This window comes from Dipodomys spectabilis, unplaced genomic scaffold, assembly GCF_019054845.1.
Source record: "Dipodomys spectabilis isolate Male_0828 unplaced genomic scaffold, ASM1905484v1 ptg000137l, whole genome shotgun sequence".
Taxonomy (NCBI): domain Eukaryota; kingdom Metazoa; phylum Chordata; class Mammalia; order Rodentia; family Heteromyidae; genus Dipodomys; species Dipodomys spectabilis.
In genome coordinates, this window is record NW_024870814.1 from 12,064,812 (window position 1) to 12,091,629 (window position 26,818).

At 39.3% G+C, this 26,818-nt stretch overlaps 1 pseudogene and 1 gene segment (V, D, J or C); one reads left to right on the forward strand and one right to left on the reverse strand.

Moving 5' to 3' along the window:
* LOC122116639 overlaps nucleotides 1-26,818 on the forward strand; it is a 1,030,500-nt pseudogene that overhangs the window by 221,751 nt on the left and 781,931 nt on the right.
* Nucleotides 23,335-24,112, reverse strand: LOC122116821. The segment is given in 2 exon segments: nucleotides 23,335-23,666; nucleotides 24,053-24,112. Coding segments are annotated over 2 exon segments (381 nt in total).

Below are 26,818 nucleotides of genomic sequence, written 5' to 3' on the forward strand. Positions count from 1 at the left end.
AGCTTGGGTTAGATCCATTAGTTGATTGGATTAGATTTATTATCAGCAGAGCCTTGGTAATTATACTAGACACCATCAAGGTAATAACAGAACAACTAAGTGCCACTAGTAGGATGGCATTGAAAGACTATCTCTAGGTATGTAGGCTGGAAAGGGAATTATCTCTGTGGTGATTAGAAACCAGTGCTGCACAAAGGCCTTACATAGTTTGAAGGCTGGCATAAGGTGAACCATTTACTAGCTGGTTGATCAATAATTTGGAAGACAAAGGAATGGTCCTGTCCAAATTTGCTTCTAGCACTTGTTTTCATAGCAATGCCTCTGTTGGCGGCTGTAAGAATGAGGGCAAAACAAACACCCATTTCTTAAATATTCTCCCTTTGGATACTGCTGAATGGGAAAGTCTGTTAAAGATGACTAGGTGTGAAAAAAGATAAAACAAGGCAGGACTGTAGGAATTAGAATCTTTTCTACCAAAGTGCTTAACATAAACACTGTTGTTTAAAGGATAGCTGCTATCTTACAAGAAGCTAAGACTGCTTTTCTGACAAACTTTGACCAGATATCCTGGTTTTTCCTACTTTGAAAGTTTATCTGAGCAAGAAAGATTATGATTCCAAAGTTCTGATGAGTGAGAGACATGGTGGACTGCCTGCTCAGCATGCTTGCTTGGCTTCCTGTCAGTATCAGATTCTTCTGCAGAAGTAAATTATGCCTTGCTGGCTTCCTTTCGAGTTGGGATATCAGGTATCACATAGGAGAAAACATCCTTATTTGGGATAGCTTTGGAAAAGCACAATTTATAACTGTATATTAATTATACAAAGGGGTTTTACTGTTACTTTCATGTATATACAAGGTGTACTTTTAAAGAATGTAATCACTCTTCCCCTTTTTATGGCCACTTTCATGGAACATACTTCAGTCATCTTCATCTCCATCACTTTCCCTATCTGGCTGGTTATTGCTCCAGTCTGAGGGTTCTTGTTTGCCTTTTATCTTTTGCATAAGTTACTGTAACCAAAAATACTTACAGAAAATAGACTAAAGACTGTGCTAACAAGGTTAAAAAGTCTTAGAATGGAAGAAGCATTATGTTAACTCGGATATACCTATCTTCAAACTTTTCTGTTTTCATTCTTTTCCATGCGGGGCCTGCTTTCAAATCTGAAGTGTTTATTATTATTTTGTTTAACCATTGAATCATAAGCATCTCCCATTACTTATTCTGAAAACGTAGGCACCCATTGGTGGTGAGCCTGCCTGTTAGTGAGCAAGGGTAGTTTTCATTTTATTGGGCTTCTCCCTCTGCAATCTGCTTTTCACTCTGCAGTCTTTCCTGGAATAACACTGAGCATTGGCAGAGCAAGTAGTCAAATGCTATGTTCACTCAGTGTGCTAGTCAGCAATCTGCAAAGTAGGTATGTGCTCAAGGTGGTCCATTGAGGCATGGTGAGAAACCACTTAAGTTATACATACACACCAGGAAGTAATCTGTCTTTAGCAGTGATGTCATGAATACAAGGTTTTGAAAATATTTTGGGGACTTCTCTACAATTAGGCTGGAGTTAATTTTGTGTTGCTATTACAAATACTTGATAGTTACCTTAGAAAGGCTTATTTTGGCTCAAAAATTTTGAGGTTCCAATCTATAATAGGGCAGACCTACTGTGTTAAGGCCTCCTATGTTGAGGATGGGGATGACATGATGGTTGTATGGTGTAGGAAAACTATTCACTTCATGGTCAAGAAAAATCTGGGGTCCTATTTCTCACTTCAAGGACACACCCTACATAACCAGAAGACCTCCCATGACATACCCTAAATAACCAGAAGACCTCCCATTAGATCTTACATTCTCATTTGCACCATCTCCACGAAGCTAAGGGCTGAGTCTTTAAAACACAGGCATTAGGTGGACACTTAAGATCCAGCCTATAGCATTACTTTATGAACAGTAATGTGCATATAAATTATTTGGGAATTTTAAGTGTAGTTTCAGATTTAATGGGGCTGGAGATGCTGAGAATTTTTGAGTTTCTAATAGGTTCTTTATTAACACATGTTTGGGTTTGGGGATTACTATTAGAGTAACACTGTTCTTTGTACTGCATTTGTGCCTTAAGCTTCAAGTATTCAGTCAGTATCTTAACACTGGAGAAATGAGAACAAGCAAAAGAAGATACAAAGCTATTAAGCCCCTAAAAGCCACAGAAGATAGGCAAAGAGGTAACTTAAACACTAGCACAGGTTTATTTGGAAGAAAAGTCTATAGAGTTATCCCTGGCTGGTCAATTGAATAAACTATCTTTTAAGATACTGGTAAGTGTCTGTGATTTTGTCCAGGGGTCAGTCCACTTCATCTGGAGGCCCCAGTGAGATCCTATTCTTGCCTGAACAGGACGACCCCTGTCACGACCTGACTCCTGTGTCAGAGGACAGGCCACATGGGCGCACCTAGTGGAAGGCCTCTGAGAGACATTCCTCAGCCCCAGGTGCCCTTGCTCTGTGGAACCCCTGAAATGGACTCTGGAGTTTGTTCTACCAGTAAGTTTCTGCCTGTCATCATCATGTAAAAACATAAATGAGTTTTTTTATACTCCCAAGAAAAGTCATCAAGTTTTGGTGTTAGCAAAAACTTGAAAATTAAGAGGAGGGGGGGAAGGACTGGGTGGGGGGGAGGGGGGAGGCTGGGAAGGGAGGTGAAGGGTAAACAAAGGAGGAGGCTGCAATGCTTGGTAAGAAATGTATGCATTATCCTGCCCATGTAATTGTAACCCCTCTGTACAGTATGTTCTCAAATAAAATAAAATTAAATTAAAAAAAAAACTTGAAAATTAATTAAAGTTCCTCTTCAAAATAATGCAATAATCCTTTACATTTTTGATAAGTCAGATAATTTGATTACGATGAACAGCTTAATGCATTAAAACACCAGATCTTTGGTTTTCTGTAATATCTGAGTGACTATTCACTGGTAGAAATTTCTTCCTGTTTTCTGATCTCAGTCCCTCCTGCAGTTAGAAATGTACTTTCTCCCCTTTTCCCTGGGAAAAGAATAGCCATGGGTACAAACCTGTGAAATCAGAAAACAAAACAAAATTATTGATAAAGGGCAAAAACGTCCTGGTAAATAAAAACCCCAGACAAAGGCTGACCAGTCCTCAGCTTTTGTCCTTTCCTCATCCTTTATAAAAAGCAAAAGAACATCGCTCCCTCACTCAAGTTTACCAAACTGGCAGCTTTGCAAAAAGCTATTGACAGCTGAGGCTTATCACCAGCTGCATTAAAATGCTGTGTTAGGAGCTTATAATAAAAATAATTTCTAAAATAGTGTCAATAGCTTTGATAGTATTGATCATGCTGACCAAGTCAAGATTGTTTTGCCTATGCTCCTGTGACTCAAGGCTATGTTTCTGCCATGTTTTCCTTCTGTAATAATAAAATCACAAGTTTCAGTGAGTTTATAAGTGGTTAAACACCTGTCTGGCTGAAAAGTGGCACATCTGGAGAGAGCATGGAATATTCTAATTCCTGAGTGATGTCCTTTTATAATCCATAATCTAGGAGTAAACTTGTTCTGAGGACTGTGAACCATCCTAGAAAATGATCTAACAAAGAAGTGATGATGATTGACATCTGAAGGGGGGCAATCTTGTAAGGTTCAGCCCAGAAGTGGATGGACCTGATGATTTACCAATATGTACTAGAGAGCTGAATTACATATTTTTGAGAAAAAACCCACAGATCTCCAAGAGTTGAGTGTGAGAATAAAGTTATCTTTCCCCTATATTTGGGCACAAAAATGTAATGGGGAACAGTACTTCAGAAGCTAAGAGAAGGTAAAAATGTGAAGCCCAATGACCAGTGAATAGTTAACTCCAACCTGCACTTTAGTGTTGATTCCTAGCCCAATTTGCTTTCTTTTTAGTTGGCTTTTTTTCTAAGTTTTAGTAGCAGTTTCTATATATAGTGAAGTTTGTTGACCGTATGTAAGGTAAAGTTCCCCAAGTTCCTCTTCAGGCACCTGACATGGAAACTGTCAAGAAGAGGAGACAATCTGTCCCAACTTAAGTGCTCCCCTTCCAAGGAAGATTCTCCAAATCTGAAGACTGTTATTGGAATGGGAGTGGGGTTGCAAGGTTACTCTTTGGAGGCCATGTGATTCAAAATGTCTACCATTCTGGTTTTTCATCATGTTGATTGTCAGTGTGAAATCTGTGATTGACCTACTACCACTGAATTTGTCTGGGACTCTGCTTTCTCAGTTGGAAACCCAATAGATCAGTCGCTGTGGAGACTAGCCTGCCTTCTGCACGAATCAACACAAACATGTTTTTCCATTACTGTACAGGAGGCTCTCACTAGACCTGCAGGAGATGGAGGCCTGATCTCCAAGGGTGACAGGCAGGGAGAGTGGAGTTTGGGTTAATATAGCAACCCCACCGGATCCTAAAGTGCGAAGTGGACAGGGTTAATTACAAGTTTCTTTCCTAACTTATACTGGAATATAAAATTTTTAATAATGTTTTCTGATCCAAAATCTTCATTAAACACCGCACACACAACACACACACACACACACACACTGATAGTTGTAAACCATGAGGACCTCTAGAATTTACCAGCACTTTCTGCTTATCTAGTCCTAAGCAGAACAAAGTTCTTTGGTCCTTCTGGAATCTTCCTCACTCTCACAGATACATATATCATCTACCCGTCCAGGAGGGAAAATGTGCACCTCTCACGAGTGGATACAACACACATGGGAAGAATTGGGCACCAGAGCTCAGCCCCTCCCCATCTCCTTCCTCAGCTCAGGTGTGTTCTTAACTGGGATCCAGAGCATGAGCAGCCCCAGGAGTTGAGCAGGATAACTCATTCTGAGAATAAGCAGTCCTGTCAGCCCAGGCAAGCTTAGAGCTGAGCTTTTATGGTGGACTTGCAGAGAAGCTCCTCCCCAGGGAGCAATATGCAAATATCCTGGTAAGTGCAGTTGTGAGAGACAAACTGTCAGAAGAGAAACAAAGTGACACCAGGAGGGTAGGGCCTCTCCTTTTAGTTAGAATCATTAACTATGATCAAGAAAGTTGGAAAAAATTATATTAATGAAGTAAGCCAGTCTCAAAGAAACAAAGGTCCCATGGTTTCCCTTATCTACAATAACTAGTATATGTCTAGGACAAGCAGAAGAGGTCAAAAGCTATGTACAAATGACCATATAACCTGATACTAAGCCAATGAACCCCAAGAAAGGGGCACAAGAGATTTTATCTTTCTTGTTGTTCTTTTTAATGTACTAATAATATACTTTGAGATTTTTTTCTTTGTATGTTTTTCCTCCATTGTACAACCCCTGTTTTCACTGTATTTGATTCCAGTGTCCTGCATCTTGTATATACCTATTTCTAATTTGAGGATGGGAAGGGAAATGACAAAATGCTGAAATAAGGATACAGGATGACCATTGTAACAATAAGATGTACTTGACACTATGTTGAAAACAAACTTTACAACTTTGCTGGGGGGAGGGTTTAGAGAGGAAGGAGTTGGAGAGAAAAGGAATGGTAAGGGAAAACAAAAGAGGAAATGGACTCATCACCTTACTCATGTAATTGTAACCTCTATGTACAGTACCTTCACAATAAAAATACATATCATAAAAAGAAAGGCAAAGGGCGTTAGGAGGATTGGGTGGGAGGGCAGGGGGAGGATGGGAAGGAATGGGAAGGGGAAATAAAGGAGGAGGCTACAATGCTTGATAAGAAATGTACTCATTATCTTTCCCATGTAATTGTAACCCCTCTGTACAGTATTTTCACAATTAAAATGAATAAATAAATAATAAAAAGAGAGGCAAGAGAGATCTTATATATGTTCCCTAGAGGGACATGCCTTCAGGATTCCTCCTGTTTGCCTGTGCCCTAATTCTTCAACCCTTTCCAGGCATGTTTTACAGTTTTCTTAAATAAAGATGCCTTTTCATTAAGTAGTGAGTCATTCTTATTTAGTTTCTAGATATTTATTGAAAAGTTTAAGTTTGGTCACTTTATTTTATTTTTTAATTGTTTTTTATTGTGAAATTTTATTACTATAAAATAACTAACACCTATAACCCTCATAGTTTTTAGATAAATAGAAATGTGTGGAGAGCTGCGGGAGCCGCGCCCAAAGACGGCGAGGCCACAAAAGCAACATTGTAGCTGGCGTGGCAGCGACCAAAGATGGCGCTGGCTCCTGCCTTCCGTCTTCCCGGTGACGAGTGCTCTCTGTAAAAAACAACACCTTATATGGCTATGACTTGGCTCCTAGTTTGCTTCCGTGTTTGCAGCCCTATCGGTATATGCCACGTGGCACTTCTGGATTGGCCATCCAGGAGGCTTATAACCGGAGCGCGGGGGCAGAGGGACAGAGAAGCAGGAAGAAGCAGGCAGAAGAAGCGGGAGAGAAGATGTTGTAAAAGGTCCTGAATAAACCGCCTGAAAGAAGAACCTGTTGTCGCGTCATCCTTGCGGGTCAAGGCAGTCGCGACAGAAATGGAAGGCATGTTACTCTACTCAACTGATTTTATGGAACAAGTATTACACTCATTCCCAAAAGAGAATTCCAACAACAAAAAAGAATTATAGACCAATCTTTTTGATGAACTTAGGCACAATAATTCTCAATAAAATATTTACAAATCAAATTCAGCTTCACATTAAAAGATCATAAAACATGATGAAGTAATAGGTTTCTATGCTGAAAAAAAGAAATTCTCACCATATAGAAATCAAACATAATGCAGTACTTAAACAGAATCAAGGTTTAAAAAATAGCATGATTACTTTAACTTATCCAGAAAATCTTTTGACAAAGTTCAGCATCCTTTTTATGATACAAATTCTAATGAGGCCTGGGAATGTGGCTTAGTGATAGTGTTCACTTAGCATGCATGAAGCCCCAGGTTTGATTTCTCAGTAACAGATAAACAGAAAAAGCTGGAAGTGGAGCTGTGACTCACGTAGTAGAGTGCTAGTCTTGAGCAAAAGAAGCTCAAGCACAGTGCCTAGGCCTTGAATTCAAATCCCAGGACTGGCAAAAATAAATGTAATTTATAACTAGTATATGTCTGAGACAAGCAGAAATGGTCAGATAATTTGATGTTAGGTGAAATGAATCCCAAGATCAGGATTCAAATGTTTTTTTTTTTCTTTCTTTGCACTGTTTCTAACATATTTATAAGATGATTTCTTTGTTGCTTTGTATGTCCCTCCCCCACGGTATAACACCTGTTTTGCTGTGTTTGAAGTTAGTATAATTTGTGGAGGGGAAGGGAAAAAACAAATCATTTAAATAGGGATACAGTTGGACCCTTGTAACAATGAAATGTACAAGACGTTATATCAAAAAACAATCTTTACAACTATGGCCAAGTTGGGGTGGGAGGGAAGAGGGGGATGTCGGGAGGAGATCGGAAGGGATGGGAAGGGGAACAAAGGAGGAGGCAATAATGCTTAATAAGAAATGTACTCATTACCTTGCCCATGTAATTGTAACCCCTCCTTACGGTATTTTCACAATTAAAAAATATACATATTCCATAAAAATATTTTAATAATGAAAAATGAGGAAATTGTCAAATGTGATGAGAAGCCAACTGTATTTTATGCCCATTGACCAACTTTGTGGTGTTTTCCCTATCAAGTAACAAAGATAATTTTACATTCCGCTGTAGAAACTTGGATCCATAAGTATATTTCAACAAGGAATGTGATGGTTATAAGCCATCAAGTTCTTTCCACAGAGCAACTTAATTTCCAAGAAAAAATAATGGAGCTAAGAAAAATCAAACAACCATTACCTTAGAATAGAATTGAAGTGAAGATCATCAGTAATGGAACTGAGTGAAAACAGGGACTTTCAAGTGGATATCCTGGGAAGAACTCAGAAGTACTGCTGTACATTCCTCTAAGCATGGATTCTTGAGTCTAACTTTGATCGAAAGTGCACAAGTCCACACCAAAGGACATTCAGGAGTATAAGTGGTTGTGATCCTCAAGACTGATAAGATCAGGGGACTGAAGAGACTTTGGAAGATTTCCAGGGAAGAGGAGGAAAGGCAGATCTAGGACAATATGACCTAGACTGAACTATTATGTGACAAAAAACAATGGGGGATAATTGTCAGTATTTGACATGAGCCTAAGAAAGAATTAGACTTGTATATTAAGGTTATCTTCCTGGGGTACGAATGCTGATTTCTTATTTGTTGCAAATAAATAGAAATACACAAGAGTATGTTTCTTACTTCTTCAATTTGCTTCAGATGGTTCAGGGAAAATCTACTTTGTGTTGTACTTTTAATATTTCTTCTTGAAATAGTTTCCCTTTAAAAACTCAAACAGCACTTGTTGAGTACAGACTGAAGATGTTCTAACATCTTTAATAAGGTGGCCTTGTCTCATTCTTATAGGCATTAAAAACAGTAATTAGCCTGGCATGGGTAGCTCACACCTGTAATCCTAGCTACTTAGGCTGAGATCTGAGGATCACAATTTAAAGGTCGTTTAGGCAAGACAGGCTGTATGACTCTTGTATTCAATTAAGCACCAAAAAAAGCTGAAAGTGGAGCTGTGGATCAAATGGTAGAATGTTAACTCAGAACATAAACGTAGGGACAGTGCCCAAGCCCTGAGGTCAAGCCCCAGGACTGACACTACACACAAAATAACAATATTCCTGTTATATTTTTTCTTTTTCCAAGTACAATTTAAGACCCGGAACTGAATCCTGCATTTTGAAAAACAGGAATCCCTGGGTCCTACAAGACTCCCTGACAAGAAATCCTCCATTCATGGTCTCAGAGAAGCCGATGTGGGATATGATCCTGAGTTGCAGAAAGAGCACGGAGGAGAGTGATTAAGGATAAAGATGGAGGCAGTGTGATTAATGGTGTAATCCGACTACCTGCCTGCAAGTGATAATCAGAATTTGGGCAATCATTGTCTGACTGGACAGTGTCAGAAAGTACTCTGTGCACAGTGAGTGGTCTCAGAAGCACTTGTGAGTAACAGTTCAAAATCAGCTGATACTGATTAGCATCATTGGACACCTTCACATTTCTGTTCTCAATTTTTTTTCTATAAACCTTAGTTACAAATAGCATTCTTATTTATTAAATAACATGTAATTCTCCAAAAAGAATATCTATGATGCAAAGTGTGTGGGCACACATACAGCCACTTAAAGCATATTGACCATCATCAGTACCAATTTTGATGCTATTGTTTTTATTTGTTGGGACTGAAGTTTGTATTCAGGAATTCAAACAATCTTGGTAAATGACCACATTCCAGCACTTTGACTCTAGCACATTTTTGAGGGAGAATCCCATGCTTTGTTCTGAGGGTGCTCACAGAACCCAGTACTCTTACCTATGCATTCCATATTATCACAGTTACAGGCTTACAGGTGTGAGGTTTGCTAAATTTTTGCCCTGGCTGCTGAGGAAAAACATTAAAACAACACTATTTTTTACCTGCCTCTATTTCCATTTTATTGGAAAGGTGACATATGGAGGACTTATAGTTACATGAGTCAGGTAAATAGTACATTTCCTTTTAAACATTGCCACGTCTTCCTTCCTTTCCTCCCAATGTTGCCTTTGGAAATTTGAAATCATCTTTGGAACTCCTCATTTTACAGTATTGAGATCTCCATGTGTCCAGTGAAATACGACATTTAGGGAAGAGTGAGGCATGGTGCTTCCATAAACATAGCTAGCTGGAAACCAGTGAACCTGACAGGGCTCATTGTGACCCCAGAAGCACATGGCCTTTTGCTTGCCCTGGTTCAGATGCATGTTTTTTTTTTCTTTCTTGCAGTTGTTTCTAACATATTTATAAGATGATTTCTTTGATGCTTTGTATGTCCCTCCCCCATCGTATAACCTCTGGTTTCACTGTATTTGATGCTGGTATAATTTGTGGAGGGGAAGGGAAAAAGAAATTGCTTAAATAGGGATACAGGTGGACCCATTGCAACAATGAGATATACAAGACGTTATGTTGAAAAATGAACTTTACAACTTTGGCCGGGCAAGGGGGTGGGGGTGTGTCGGGCAAGGGGTGGGGGGAGATGGAAGGGGAAACAAAGGAGGAGGCAACAATGCTTGATAAGAAATGAGCTCATGAGAGTTCCGGGAAGATGGCGGAGGAGAAGCTGGAATCTGAACAAGCTCTTGCATAGAAAACAGTTTCAGAGTTCCAGTGAACAGTCCCAAGCCAGAGAATCACACCAAGTGTGCCATCACAGGACAGAGAGTTAGTCAAGAGAGGGGAAGCCAAGCAGACACATCTGAGCAGCTGCTGCTGCGGCGGCAGGGTCGCAGCGACCACCGCCGCGGAGGCATACCTGAGACGCAGTCCGGGACGAAGGAGCCAGACGCAGCGGACGAGCGGATTCTACTCAACACCAGCAAGAACCGACAAGGAGCGGACAACTTCATCCTGCACTTTGCAGACCAGAGACGACCCGAGATCCAAGACTCCGCGTGAGTAGAAGCCCCACTTCCTCACTCCTCTGGGAGCAGAGGAGGGAAGGCCACCCCTCCCCCCCCAGCACCGGTGATCTCCATCTTGGATACCGACAAAGCTTGGAGGAGCAGCTAGCTCCAGCTCAGGCCTTGGAATAGAGCTAGTCATTTGGCAGGTCACAGGAACTTGGCGGCGAGGTGACCTCACAGACTCAGTTCCATCCAGGGAGGGGTCGCCCAGCTCAGGCACCAGCCACTGGAGTGGCTCTCCTCGCTGGGTGGCCAGAGCCAGAGGCTGCCCCTCCCTCTAGCAGCCACCACAATCAATTGAAAAACAGAAACCCTGAGAATGGCTCCAGGCCGGGTGCTGTGAGTTTTTTTTCACAAAATAGCCCCAGGGAAAAGCTACTGTTCGTTGAAAGGCCTCAACTCTACCCAGAACCTAGCCTCATCACTGCATCCCCCTCTTTTGTGATTCTCAAAGCAGATCACCCTCCCAGTAAACTAACCTGGGAGGGGGATCTCAAAATCTTGGGTAAAGCAGAGCATTTTCCTGCCTGTTCCAACAAACTGACTTAAGAAACCAATCAAGCCACAGGACCTCAAGCTGACCAGAGACTCCAACCAGACTCTGGTTACAGACAAAAGGGAGATACAGGACTCTTCCCACCCCTCCCAAAAAAAAAAAAAAAAAAAAAAAATCAAAGAACTTTTTTTTTCTTCTTCTTCTTTTCTTTTTTTCTTTTTCTTGTTTTGTTTTTTTTCGTTTTTTGTTACCTTATATATATATAAAAATTTTTTTTTGCTTTTCTAAAACTTTTATTAATCTTTAATTTTTGCCTCTTCTGAAAAAATAATTGTTTTCCATTAACTTTTTTTTTTTCTCCTCTTATAATTTTTATTTTAGGAATACGTGAATGTGTGTTTTCTTTTCTTTTCTTGTCTTCTTTCTCTTTTTCTTTCAATCTTAATTATCTTTTTGTTTTTTTTTCTAGCTCTACTGAACTTCTGATCTTTTCTTCTCACTTTCCTATCCTTTCCATCTTTTCCTCTTTGTTCATCTTTATGTGACTTAACTCTTGTCCTGCACATCCTCAGATAAACCCGTAGTTAACCAGTAGACCCTATCCCCCATTGTGTACACACTTAATCCACAAACTTATTACTCAATTCAAAACCTCTGAGACTTAAATTCACTAATAGCAGTACTTTATACCTATACAATATTTTAAGCATTTTTTTAAAGTTTTTCTCATCTCCTCTATGTCCCTCCCTTTCTCTCAACATATTCATATTCCTCTATAAATAGATGGTCTTTTAATCTCTAAAATAACATTAATTTTTACGTTTCTATTTTTTTTCTGGTCTCTTTTCATTCCCCTTCCCCTTTCTTCTTTTTCTCTCTCTCTCTACTTACATCCTACCCAACCTATTTCCTGCATTGTGATTAGGACATAGTTAACTCTCCCTGTGCCTCCCCACACCAATCTATTCCTATTTTTTACCCACATCTCTTCCTAACCCTAATAATTTCTGGCTTTCCAAATTCTTCTCTGCGGTTCGAAGTTCTTTAACATATAGTTGTTTGATGTCGAATAGATGTATCTGTTGAACTAGATTGTATCTGTAGACTATTGACTGTACAAATGCAAACTTTGGTTGATGGTTGCCTTAAGATAGTGTTCTAGCACAAAACTGGTGCTATCTTCATCTCAAATGGGCAGAGTAAGCCGGAAAAACACAAGAAAAATGGCAAATTCGGGTATCTCAATTCCCAATCCTGATAATCAGGGGTTAGAACAGATAATGAATAATCCAGAGGAGAGTTCCCAAACAGCTCTACAAACACTGCTGGCAAACATGATAAATGAAAAGTCTGACAACGTACAAAGGACTCTGTATGAGCGTGATAGGGAGAGAGAGGAGGCATCCCAGAAGTTTATACAGGAATATCATAAGCGTGAGGAAGCTACTCAAAAACTGATACAGGATTTGCGTGAACAACTTGAGAATACTCAAAGAGAAAGGGAGGAATGGCGTGAGCAGGCTGAGAACACTCAAAGAGATCTGCAGGAATCCCACGAACGGGAGGAAGCTAATCAAAGAGTAATACAGGAATTGAGAGACCAGGTAGAGAACACACAAAGATCACTAAAGGCATTCATGGAATCCATTAACAAAGAGCTGAAGGAAGTCAGGGAGACCACAAAGGGAATGCTGAATGGAACCCAACAGAAGGAATGGGAGCCCAAAGAAACCATAACCAATCAACTAAGTGATTTGAGGACAAACACTGAACACCAAATTAAGGAAGTAAAGAAATTCATACAAGACCTAAAACAGAGCTTCAACAAAGAACTTGAAGCCATCAAAGCTGACCAACTAGAAGGAAAAGAGATAAAAAACAAAGTAGAGAGTCTTGACAGCAGGTTAGACCATGCAGAAGATCGAATCTCAGGGATTGAAGACAGCCTAGATATTATAGAGAAAGAACATACAACCATCCAAGACAAGTCCAAGAAATATGATAGATCTATCCAACACCTGGAAGACACCATCAGAAGGCCTAATCTAAGGATAATGGGTGTAGAGGAACACCTAGAAACAGAAGTTAATGGTCTAGGAAATCTGTTTAACAGGATCCTAGCAGAGAACTTCCCAAACATGCAAAAAGATAGGCCTGTCCAGATACAAGAAGCCTTTAGAACCCCAAATAGACCAGACCAGAATAGGACATCCCACCGTCACATTATAATCCACACAGGATCAACTCAGAACAAGGAAAAGATCCTTAAAGCTGTCAGGGAGAAAAGGGTAATCACTTATAAAGGGAAACCAATTAGAATCACCTCAGATTTCTCAGCAGAGACAATCAAAGCAAGAAGAGCCTGGAATGATGTATGCCATGCCCTAAAAACAAACAACTATCAACCAAGAATACTGTACCCAGCTAAACTCTCCTTCATAACTGAAGGCCAAATAAAAACCTTCCATAGCAAAGAAAAATTGAAACAATACATCTCCACCAAACCAGCCCTACAAAAGATTCTTAAAGATGTCCTACACATAGAAAACCAACAAGACCGCAATAAAGGCCAAGAAACTGCACCCAAACTGAGAATCCAAGAACCATAGGAAGAACCCAGTTTTCGCAGCCCCCAAGAAGGTAGATAACATGGCAGGAACTCCCAAATACCTCTCAGTCCTATCTCTTAATGTTAACGGACTGAACTCTCCAATTAAGCGACATAGACTGTCTAGTTGGATTAAAAAACAAGACCCTTCTATCTGCTGCCTGCAGGAGTCACATCTTGCCCATAAAAACAAACACATTTTCAATGTTAAAGGCTGGAACAAAATCTACCAAGCAAATGGCCCCCATAAACAAGCGGGAGTTGCAATCCTAATATCAGATAAAATAGACTTCAAATTAAAATTCATGAGAAGAGATAAAGAAGGTCACTACATACTAATTAAAGGATCTCTCCTTCAGGAGGATATTACAATTCTAAATATCTATTCGCCAAACAATGGAGCACCCAAATTTATCAAAGAAACACTACTTTCCCTCAAATCCCATATAGATCCAAAAACATTAATCGTTGGGGATTTTAACACACCACTCTCCCCACTAGATATATCAACTCGGCAAAAACTCAACAGAGAAACCGCAGATCTAAACAGCTGCATAGATCAACTAGACTTAACAGACATTTACCGAACATTTCACCCAGCAGCATCAGAATACACGTTTTTCTCAGCAGCACATGGAACGTTTTCTAAAATAGACCACATTTTAGACCACAAAGCAAACTTGTCTAAATTCAGAAACATTGAAGTTATACCTTGCATTCTCTCTGACCACAAGGGAATAAAGTTAGAACTCAACACCAAAAGCCACCAAAGAAAGTCCGGTATCACATGGAGGCTGAACAACACACCGCTGAATCATGAGTGGGTCATGGAAGAGATTAGAAAGGAAATTCAAATGTTCATGCTATTCAACAAAAATGAACACACAAAATACCAGCTCCTCTGGGACACAGCAAAGGCAGTACTCAGAGGCAAGTTTATAGCTCTGAGCTCCTACATCAACAAATTGGAGAGATCTGAAACTAACAATTTAATGACACATCTAAACCTCCTTGAAAAAGAGCAGCAAGATAAACCCCAATCCAGTAGATGGAAAGAAATAATCAAAATTAAATCAGAATTAAATGAATTAGAATCCAAAAAAACTATAGAAAGAATCAACAAAACAAAGAGTTGGTTCTTCGAAAAACTTAACAAAATTGACAGACCCTTAGCAAATCTTATCAGAAAAAGAAGAGAACACACCCAAATTAATAAACTCAGAGATGAGAATGGAAACATCACCACGGAAACAAGCAAGATTCAGAACATTATAAGGGAATACTTCTCAAAACTTTATGCTAATAAGTTTGAGAACTTGACAGAAATGGACCTCTTCCTAGCAAATATTGACATGCCAAAACTAAACCAAGATGAGGTAAACTATCTTAACAGGCCCATATCAAGCATTGAAATAGAAACAGCAATAAGAGACCTCCCAGCTAAGAAAAGTCCAGGACCAGATGGTTTTACAGCGGAATTTTACAAGGCCTTCAAAGCAGAGCTCACACCAATTCTCCTCCAACTCTTCAATGAAATTGAAAGAGAAAGCTCACTACCGAACACATTCTATGAAGCCATCATAACCCTCATCACAAAACCAGGTAGGGACTCATCAAAGAAAGAGAACTATAGACCCATTTCTTTGATGAACATTGATGCGAAACTTCTCAACAAAATTTTGGCCAATCGACTTCAACAATTCATCCAAAAAATCATACACCACGATCAAACAGGATTCATTTCAGGGATGCAAAGCTGGTTCAATATACGCAAATCAATTAATATTATTCATCACATCAACAGGAGCAAGAATAAGAACCACATGGTTATCTCAATAGACGCAGAAAAAGCATTTGACAAGATCCAACACCCCTTTATGATGAAGGTTTTGGAAAAATTAGGAATCCATGGAACATTCCTCAATACAATAAAGGCTGTATATGACAAACCTACAGCCAGCATTATACTCAATGGTGAAAAACTAAAGCCATTTCCTCTTAACTCAGGAACAAGACAAGGATGCCCACTCTCTCCACTTCTCTTCAATCTAGTATTAGAATGCCTAGCTACAGCAATAAGACAAGATGCAGACATAAAGGGGATCCAAATAGGGAAAGAAGAAATAAAACTCTCCCTCTTTGCAGATGACATGATCTTGTATTTAAAGAATCCCATAGACTCCACTCCCAAATTACTCAAGCTGATTCAAAACTTTGGCAAAGTAGCAGGTTATAAAATTAACCCCCAAAAATCAATGGCTTTTCTGTATGCCAACAATGAGAAAAGTGTGGCTGAAATTAGGAAAGCAACTCCATTTGTAATAGCCTCACAAAAAATAAAATACCTAGGAATTAACTTAACTAAAGAAGTGAAGGACCTCTATGATGAAAACTTTAAAATCTTGAAAAAGGAAATCAACACAGAACTTAAAAAATGGCAAAACCTCCCATGCTCCTGGATTGGAAAGATTAACATCGTGAAAATGGCAATACTGCCCAAGGCTATCTACAAATTCAACGCAATACCTATCAAAATTCCACCCTCATTCTTCAAGGAAATAGAAGAGGCAATCCAAAAATTCATATGGAACAATAAAAGACCCCGAATAGCAAAAACGCTCCTCAACGGAAAGAATACTGCTGGAGGAATATCAATACCAAATTTCAAACTCTACTATAAAGCCATAGTAATCAAAACAGCTTGGTATTGGCATAAGAACAGACCTCAGGACCAATGGAATAGAATTGAAAACCCAGAAATGAACCTACAGACCTATAGCCATCTAATCTTCGATAAGGGATCTAAAACAATAGAATGGAAGACAGACAGCCTCTTCAGTAAATGGTGCTGGCAAAACTGGTTAACTACATGTAGAAAACTAAAGCTAGATCCTTATATATATACCCTGCACCAGAATCAACTCCAAATGGATCAAAGACCTTGAACTCAAAGCAGACACTCTGAAAACATTACAGGATGGAATAGGAGAAACCCTGGGTCTCCTTGGCTCAGGCCGAAATTTTCTGAATAGAGACCCGGAAACACAACAAATCAAAGAAAGGCTGGACAAATGGGATTGTATAAGGTTGCAGAGCTTCTGCAGGGCAAATGACATAGCTAGCAAGATCAATAGAAAGCCCACGGACTGGGAGAAGATCTTTACTAGCCATACAACGGACAAGGGTCTCATATCTAAAATATACTTGGAACTCAAAAAATTAAACCACCCAACAACAAATCCTCAAAGAAACAACTGCCCAATAAGTAAGTGGGCGAAAGACTTAAAGAGAAGCTTCTCTGAAGAAGAAAGAAGGATGGCCAATAGACACATGAAGAAATGTTCAACATCCCTAGCCATAAAAGAAATGCAAATCAAAACAACATTGAGATATCACCTCACTCCAGTTAGAACAGCAAAAATCAAGAACTCTAACAACAACAGATGCTGGAGGGGATGTGGACAGAAAGGAACCTTACTTCATTGTTGGTGGGAATGTAAACTTGTTCAACCACTTTGGAAAGCAGTATGGAGGTTCCTCAAAAGACTCCACATAGAGCTCCCCAACAACCCAGCAATCCCACTTTTGGGCATTTACCCAAATGATCACAAACAAGGCCACACTAAAGCTACCAGCACAACTATGTTTATTGCAGCATTATTTACCATAGCTAAGACATGGAACCAACCCAGATGCCCCTCAGTAGATGAATGGATCAAGAAGATGTGGTATATATACACAATGGAATTCTATGCCTCCATCAGAAAGAATGACATTTCCCCATTTGTTAGGAAATGTGATGGGAATCAATATTCTCAAAATTGGACAGCACACCAAATGATATCTGAGAGTTAAGAAGGCAAAATCAGTGTTTTAGAGAAGCAAGTGTTCACTCTACAATTAAGGACCAATGCTGCCACCTAATCAGAGAAGGAAAAGGTTAGTCATAGCACTAAAAGGGGTTTTTGAGAATCTTGGGGATATAAGAGATAAACGTTTCTTTCTCTTTTTTACCCTCAAATGCTTCCCTTAAAATAAATGGACAGGCTACTTCTTTATTGAAACACATGGTGAATATAGTAAAAATACACACTCTGCTAAAAATAGGTCTGTGTTGGTTTATATAGATTTCATCAGACAGTAATCATCCTCAATGACCAGTGTGTACTGCTTCAAGCTGTGAACACATGATGGATGAGAAGACCTCTGCCTTAGTTTGGAAAACTGGCCACTAGTGAGCACACAGTTGAGTTTAATTTCCATGAAATATAATTGTTCAACTGTTCAACTTCTTGTGTATTTCTCTTTTCATTATGATAAAATAGAAGACACTAAATGGAACTGGAAGGCCAATACCATGTGGCCTGATTAAGAACATTGCTGAAAGTGGGAGAATTCGACTGGGAACCAGTGACTCAAAGTTGTAATTCTAGCTACTCAGGAAACTGAGCTTTGAGGATCACAGGTCAATGCCAGCTCACACACAAACTTCTGTGAGACTCTTACCTCCAATTAACCAACAAAAGCCAGCAGTGAAACTGTGGATCAAGTAGTTCAGTTCTATCTTTGAGCAGAAAACCTCAACCACAGCATCCAGGCCTTAAGTTCAAAAACCACAACAACATTGAGAAAGGGGATGAGAATCCCTAAAGAGTAAGTTAGGAGCAGCCATAGAAACAGGATTTGTTCATTTGATTTTTGTCAGTCTCACTAAAATGAAAATTCTGTGAGATCATTGATTTTCTTAGATGTGCTCATGACTTCACTGCTGGCGATTGTTCATAATAACTATCAGTGTATAACTGTAAATAATTCCCTTGTGTTGATGATAGGAATAAATGAACAGCTGTACAACTTGAGACCTGCTGCTGTTTCACCTTTGACCACCAGGGGGAGGAGTGGAACCTTAGAAGTGTCAGTGGCAGGCATACGGAGGACTTGAACTGGGACAGGATAGTCTGGCTGACCTGAGTAGCAGTGACAAAGGTGACTCCTGAGCATGTGGTGACTCAAGGTTCTGCAGTGGTACTGAGAGAGATATCAGAAGTCTGCTCTGATGTCTGGATCTGATATGTACTGAAGAAGAGGAACTTAAACATGACTTTAAAACTCAAACAAGGGGCTAAGACAAAGCCATAAACCCTGCACTCTGTCCTCATCCTGTACAATGACTTAAATATTTTGCATGAAGTAACACAAGAAGTAATGCTTCCCTTATTTTTGTAATCAACTATTCTGGTACAACCATATCATGTTTCACATGGTGTATCAGTTGGAAGAGTTTCGTTAATGTTCAATGTGTTTAACTACTGAAAATGTTGGTGAATATTAGTGAGAATCTTGCACTTACTATGCCAATCTTGGCCATTCACAGTCTCACAATGACAATTCTTGGGAAAACTCCATTTTTGTCTCCTTTCCAAGATGTACTGCATTTGCACTTTTCTTTCACATCATCTCATCTATTCAAATGACCAAAAACCAGGTTACACTAAAGCCACCAGCAGGACCATATTAATAAATTCTGATGCCCCTCGGTGGATGAATGGAACAAGAAAATGTAGTATTTATATACACATTTGAACTCTATGCTTCCATCAGAATGAATGATATTGCCCCACTCACAAGAAAATGGAAACACCAGAAAATATAATACTAAGAAAATAATCCAGAGCCAAAGAAACAACTCTTTTTTAATAGCTAGAATGTGCCTATAAATCTACCATGAAACCCAATGGATAGTAAAAGACGGATGAATGCACCTGGAAATAATTAAACAGTCATCTAAACATCCACACAATGAGAACAAAGGAGGATATCTTAGGAAAGGATCACAAAGGCTCAAAAGCTGTGTGCATATGATCATATAGAATGATCCTTGTCAAAATGAACTCCAGGCAATGGAAATATAACTTTTTAATTGAACTGCTTGCATTTTTCTTTCTTTTCTTCTTTCCTTTTTTTGGTTTATTTCCTTCTGTAGCTTTTTATTTCTATACAATTTGTCATATATATATATATATGTATATATATATTTGGTTTACCTTATTTAGGGAGAGGAAGATGAAGCACAAAAATGGTGGAACAAAAAGTGAAGCAATTTAGCACTGAAACCTACTAGACACCATGTCGGAAATGAACTATAAAACTTTGGCATGAGGGAAATTAGAAGGGAAAAAGCTATGATAATGAGGGAGGGAGAGACACTGTTCAAAAGGAAATGTACTCATTTTCTGACTCATGTTACTGTAACCTCTCTGTATATGACCTATACAATAAAATTAAAAAAAATTAAAAATGTTTAAAAAGTAAATAATAAGTTAGAAATAAATATGTGGTTTGGATAAATAACAGGTAGCATTCATAGATAAAAGTATATTTAGGTCACTTGCATATGCTCTAGACTTTGGCTACACAAATATTTGAGCAAAGGGACAAGTTCTATACTGTATTAATGAGATTCCAAATACAGAGAGACCTGTTCCCCATCTGGCTTCTAGTGGAATGTTCATCATACTAGACACACTTCTATTCCTCCGGGAGTTTTATGTGATCACTTGTTTAACTGTGGGAAGTAAAGTCATGTTGTTGACAGTAATTAGTTGCAACATTTAGGCTGCAGGCTACTTATGGTGAGGGTGAACTCCAGCCACATCTATTACCAGTGATCCTTGATGGGACCCCAGATTGCCACCTGGTTTCTCTAAGGATCAGGAGGTCAGGAGGTTTCCCTAGTGTCTGCTGACAACCATTTTAATTAAGTGCTAATCCCCTGACTGGCTCTCCAAGTGATAGTGACATTTTCTCCTAGAGATGCAGACAGAGATGGCACTGGGTCATCTGGATGTCACATCTGTTACCTGATACTGAAAAAACAAAATCAATAATAATTCATTTATTGGAAGATTTCCTTGAAGAAGCCTTGTTTACCATGTGTTGAGGAAATCTAGGCATTGTCTTCCTTTACCTGGGACCCAGAGCAGCAGGAGTACCAGGAGCTGAGCAGGTGCCCTCATGTCCATGCTGCATGTTCACTGATACAGACTAGTACTGACTGCTGCACAGGGTGTGAGCAGCCTATTATGAAGTTCTAATGCACTGTGTTGTGTTCTGGGCACATGCAAATTAGCAGGGGATAGTAAGGTGGCAAATAGTCAATAATGTGCCCAGGTTTCAGTTATGTCTACCTAACAAGAGTAGTGCAGCTGTGCTAGCAGAAAATGGTTGTCCCTTGAATCTAGCGAACCAAATGACTTTATATCCTGTGGTTTTAGAATTGTGATTTCCATGTTGTTCACGAAATGCTTTTCATGCTAGCCTTTTTTTTTTTTTTTTGGGTCCGGTCGTGGGGTCTGAACTCTGGCCCTGGTCGCTGTCCCTCAGCTCTTCAGCTCAAGGCTAGCACTCTACCACTTGAGCCACAGCGCCACTTCCAGCTTTTTTCTTTTTCCTTATGTGGTGCTGAGGAATCGAACCCAGGGCCTCAGGCATGCAAGGCAAGCACTCTACCACTGAGCAAACTTCCCAGCCCCTCATGCTAGCCTTTTATAAAAGTCAATCTTTCTGAAAAAGATGGTTCCAGAGATGTACAACTAATTATTTTAAGTGATTCCCTGACTCATCAGTTGATTTTTTTTCATAGACTTGTTTGTTTAGTTATTTGGAACACAATTAACTTATTATATAGGGATGGAATAAAATAAGACTGTTGAAGATAGATAGCTAGATAGATGGATAGATAGATAATAGGCGCATAGATAGATGTTAGATTCAAATTTAAAAAAATGTATGAAGACATAGAAAAAATGATACCATATAAGATGGCGCTAAACCAAATGAACTCCAAGATGTGGAAACAGGATGTTTTCCTTTGTTGTTTTTGTTTTTAATATCCTATGTGAAGCTATTTCTTTTTTCTTTCATTTTTGTTTTCTTTTATTTTTTTCCCTGTTGTCACTGTATTTTGGTACTGTGTCTTGTACTTACATTATCTGAATTGGGGAAGGAAAGGAGAACAACAAAATCGTGAGACAAAGAACAAAGTGTGAAGCAATCCAATAGTGATAAGCAAGAAGGTATGTTGGAAATGATCTTCACAACTTGGGGGGAAGAGATTTGGGGGAAGGGAAAGTGGGAAAAAGTGAGGGAAGAATAACAATGTTCCACTAGAAATGTACTCATCACCTTATATATGTAACTAATCCCTTCTTACATACCTTGAAAATAAAATTAATTTAGAAAAAGACAGAAAATAATAGAAACCTAAAACATTTAATGAATTACAAAAACCCTGTGAAAATATACTATGAAATACTTTGAACACTATGAATATACTTTCCTCTGTCCCTTTAGTGGCTTCAGTTATAGGAATAAATGGTGAATACATAAGCTCACCTAGCTCAGCCTTAGAATGATTTTCAAGCATAAAATGAAACTGTGTGCACACAGAGTGCTAAAGATAATCATGTTAGCATGCATTCCAGACTTGCATTTCTCCAATTCATGTTACTTCAGTGAATTCAGTGCATCTACACCATTTTTTTTTCAGATGAATTTGAGAGGCTTGTGATGAAGCAGTTTACACCACTGGAGAATCCACCAAGTCTTGGGCTGTGCAGTGTCATAATTCCAGGCCTCTGAAAGGCTCATTACAATGAAATGAGAAATGTTTAAATTAATAGAAAAGGATGCAAGACACACACACTTAAATATTAATGATGCACTCATGCCAGGTTTCTTTAAATAAAATGACAGAGACTGACTATGGAGGGCTGTGGATGCTGTGCACATTGAACAAGGGCTCAATCTCAGACTTCTGGGACATATGAACACTCTTCAGGGCTTCCCCACACTTCACTCACTGTCTTCACAAGAGACAGAGCCCCAGGACACAGAAGGCCTGAAACCATTGTGCAGGCTCCAGTACTGTATTAGTCTCACATTGATAAAGGCAAGAAAAACAGTGCCTGAACCCTGATCAGGGCTTGTCAGTCATGTAAGTTTTGGGGAACACTCAGGTACAAATGGGTTTCCTTCTTCTGAAGAGAAAACATAGCATGTGCTGTGGGTGTGGGCTTGATGGAAGTTTGTTTTTTTGTTTTGTTTTGTTTTTCGTTGGTCCTGAGGCGTGAACTTTGGGCTTGGGCACTGTCCCTGCACTCTTCAGCTCAAGGTGAGCGCTCTAATGCTTGAACCACAGTGCCACTTCTGATTTTCTAGCGGCTTACTGGAGATAAGAGTCTCATAGACTTTTCTGCCTGGGCTGGCAGGCAGATCCTTAGACCTCAGCCTCCTGAATAGCTAGGATTACAAGCATGAGCCATTGGTGCCCAGCTTTTGATGGAAATTTAAGTTTCATTATAAAGGGAATGAAATCACAGAAGAAAGCTGATTCTTCTATTACTGGTTAGCTATAATACTACTTAAGAGACCTTTATTTTTTGAGTATATATTTCACAATTTATCTGATATCTCCTGTTTTTTTGTGTTTTCATGATTGTTCTCCTGTTCTTTGTAGATTGTATGTTGTCACATTATCACACATTCTTTATCTCCATTCATAGTCACTCCCACATTGATTATATTATCTTTCTCTCTGGGCAGAGTCAGACCATCTGCTCTGCTGCTCCCCAGACCAGCAATGTGTGAGCACAGCTCAATGCCCAGTCAGAAGGAGGTTTTCGTTCAGGGCTGTATCACTGTGGGAGGCACATGTGTACGTTGCAAGCAGTAATAAACTCCAAAATCCTCAGCCTGCACCCTGCTGATTTTCAATGTGAAATCTGTGATTGCCCCACTGCCACTCAATCTATCTGGGACCCCAGAATATCTGTTGGAAACTTCATAGATTAGGACTCGTGGAGACTGGCCTGGCTTCTGCAGGTACCAATCCAGGTAGGTCCTTCCATTGCTGTGCAAAAGGCTCTCACAAGACCTGCAGGAGATGGAGACTGGCTCTCCCAGGGTGACAGGCAGGGTACTTGGAGACTGGGTCAGCACAACATCTCCACTGGATCCTGAAATTAGAATAAGACAGAAATGAATATTGATGTACAAACATAGAGATACATGCATTTATTCATTATATTCTGATGTATATTGCATTTTATTCATAGTTTATGCTTTGATTCAAAATGTAAAACAATACAAATTAAAATAACAGATATTATAAAGCATAAATAAGTCTCTAGGAATCACTGACAATTTTCTTTCCTAGCAGAGTCTTCACCCAAGCACAGGTTCTAGCTCTTTCTGGAATGTTTCTCATTCTCTAAGACCTATACCTCACTTGTCCCATCATGGATAACAAGATTTGCATGTATAAAACATGGATGGGGCACAACTGGATTCTGAGAGCCCATCTTCCCACCCACTGTCATTTCTCGCTTCCATTTACCCTTACCAGAGATCCAGAGCATTAACAGCCCCAGCAGCTGAGAGAAGAACTTCATTTTTAAGGAATGAGGAGTCTAGATAGTTCAAGACAAGTTCAGAGCTCAGCCTTTATCTCAGACTTAGAAAGGAAGGTCCTCCTTAGGGAGCAGTATGCAAATAGCCAGGTGGGTGCAACAGTGTGAGAACAGCCAAGGGGTTGGTAAGTCCTGCTCTTCTGAGAAAAGTGACATCAGATGTGTTCTGTGTTTGGTGATAACCAATAAAATTACATTATGGCTGCAGTAGTGAGAAGAAAGATCCCACTGTGAAAGTATTTTTCTCCAGGGAGTATAGGGTACACATTCTCTCACACCCATAATACAGCATCAGGAACCCAATGATATGCAGGTTTAAGTCTAGGATCATCTCTAGGAAACAAATAAATACCATGCCTTAGCTCCCATGAAACTCCTCAGCTAGTCTAGGAAAAGGCACAGTACCCTGCTGCCTCAGAGATGCTCAATAGAATTGACCACAAAGAGCAGAGAGTTAAGTAGATGAAGAGGCATCAGATATCCATATTTACTAGATGATCTGTTCAGGGATCTTAGGCACAAGTGTTATAAAATCTGTTTCCAAAGGAACTTTCTATGGAAGACTTAGGGTAAAGAATTGACAAGGAGCCGGGCGCTGGTGGCTCATGTCTGTAATCCTAGCTACTCAGGAGGCTGAGATCTGAGGATCGCGGTTCAAAGCCAGCCCGGGCAGGAGAGACCATGAGACTCCTATCTCCAATAAACCACCAGAAAACCAGAAGTGGCGCTGTAGATCAAGTGGTAGAGCACTCGCCTTGAGCTGAAGAGCTGAGGGACAGCACCCAGGCCCAGAGTTCAAGCCCCACGACCGACAAAAAAAAAAAAAAAAAAAAAAGAATTGACAAGGAGAACAAATTTTCTCGTACAAGTAGTGTCCAAATAGTCTTTATAAATGAAAAGATAAGGGTAGAAAGTGTGAATATATATTCAATTTTAAGTGCATTAGTATCCTGTCATTGTCCCATACTATATTTATAAAGCAAATTAATCAAAGGACTTTTTAAAAATCCTCTCTGAAGTATAATGGAAAGGTGAATTCATTCAAGATGCATTGCACTCATACAGGAATATGTTGGGTTGAATCCCCTTGGTATATTTCAGGATAATTAAGTATATAAATATATATATGCATATATGCATAGTTCTTATGATCTTATATTAATATAAAATATTTAAATGTCTGCAGTCCCAATCAAATTAGTTAGTCTCTACTTTGTGTATCCAAATATCCTGGCCCTATTGTGAGGCAGATCATCACCTTTGAAGAAGGAGCACCTGAAGAAGGAAGTTTGTTTTGCTGCTCCAAAACACCAATTTGGCCTTTGGAAGAGGTGCCTTGTGGGAAGTGATAAGGTGATTGGAAATCTTGCAGTGAGGACGGTTAAATCTGCTCTCATGGAGTGAATCTGTTCCTGTAATAGTTGCTTATTAGAAAATAAATACAACCATATACTTGGCCACTTCAACCTGCAGCTAATTATCTATTTATTAACACACCATATTGTTCCACAGACAGGACAGGTCTCACCTGATTACAGACAGATGAGGATACAGCATCTAGGTCATTTTTTCTCTAAAACTATGAGTTAAATAAAACTGTTCTTTGTTCAGACCTTATGCCAATAACTTTTGTCCTAGTAAAGAACTGGTACAGATTCTGTGTATGTGTGTGTGTGTGTTTCTGTTTGTGTATTTTAATTTGTGTGAGAGACAGAGAAAGAATGAGAGAGAAATAGAAAGAGCAAGAGAGATCTGGTTTAAATTAAATTAAAATGATCTTAAATAGGCTGAGGTGTAAAATACCTTTGATATTCATCCAAACACATCTTCCTAAACCTTACAGTGATTATTTGTCAACTTCCTGTAGTGCAGATTCACACTCAGTATATCTGAGATTGCTAAGTTATCTTGTATTTTAACATGCCAACAGTGATTTTGAAACAAAATTCTGAGTAGGAAAATATAATATTGCATTTATGTTTAATTGTATCACTTCCTATGTGTCAATAAGTATTTCTATTTGAGGTGTCCTTTAATATTTCACCTCACTCCAGTTAGAATGGCTCTAATCAAGAACTCTAATAACAACAGATGCTGGAGGGGATGTGGACAGAAGGGAACCTTGCTGTTTTGTTGGTGGGAATGTAAACTTGTTCAACCACTTTGGAAAGCAATGTGGAGGTTCCTCAAAAGGCTCCACATAGAGCTCCCCTATGACCCAGCAATCTCACTTTTGGGCATTTACCCAAATGATCACAAAAAAGATCACACTAAAGCTACCAGCACTACTATGTTTATTGCAGCATTATTTAACATAGCTGAGATCTGGAACCAACCCAGTTGCCCCTCAGAAGATGAATGGATCAAGAAAATGTGGTATATATACACAATGGAATTCTATGCCTCCATCAGAAAGAATGGCATTGCCCCATTTGTTAGGAAATGGAAAGACTTGGAAAAAATTATATTAAGTGAAGTAAGCCAGGCCCAAAGAAACTTAGGTCCCATGGTTTCCCTTATTTGCAATAACTAGTATATGTCTGAGTAAAGCAGAAAAGGTCAGATAAGTTGCTGTTAGGGAAATGAACCCTCAGATATGTATTCAAATGGTTTTTTTTTCTTTCAGGTGATTGTTTCTAATACATTTATAAGATTATTTCTTTGTTGGTTTGTATGTCCCTCCCCCACAGTATAACCCC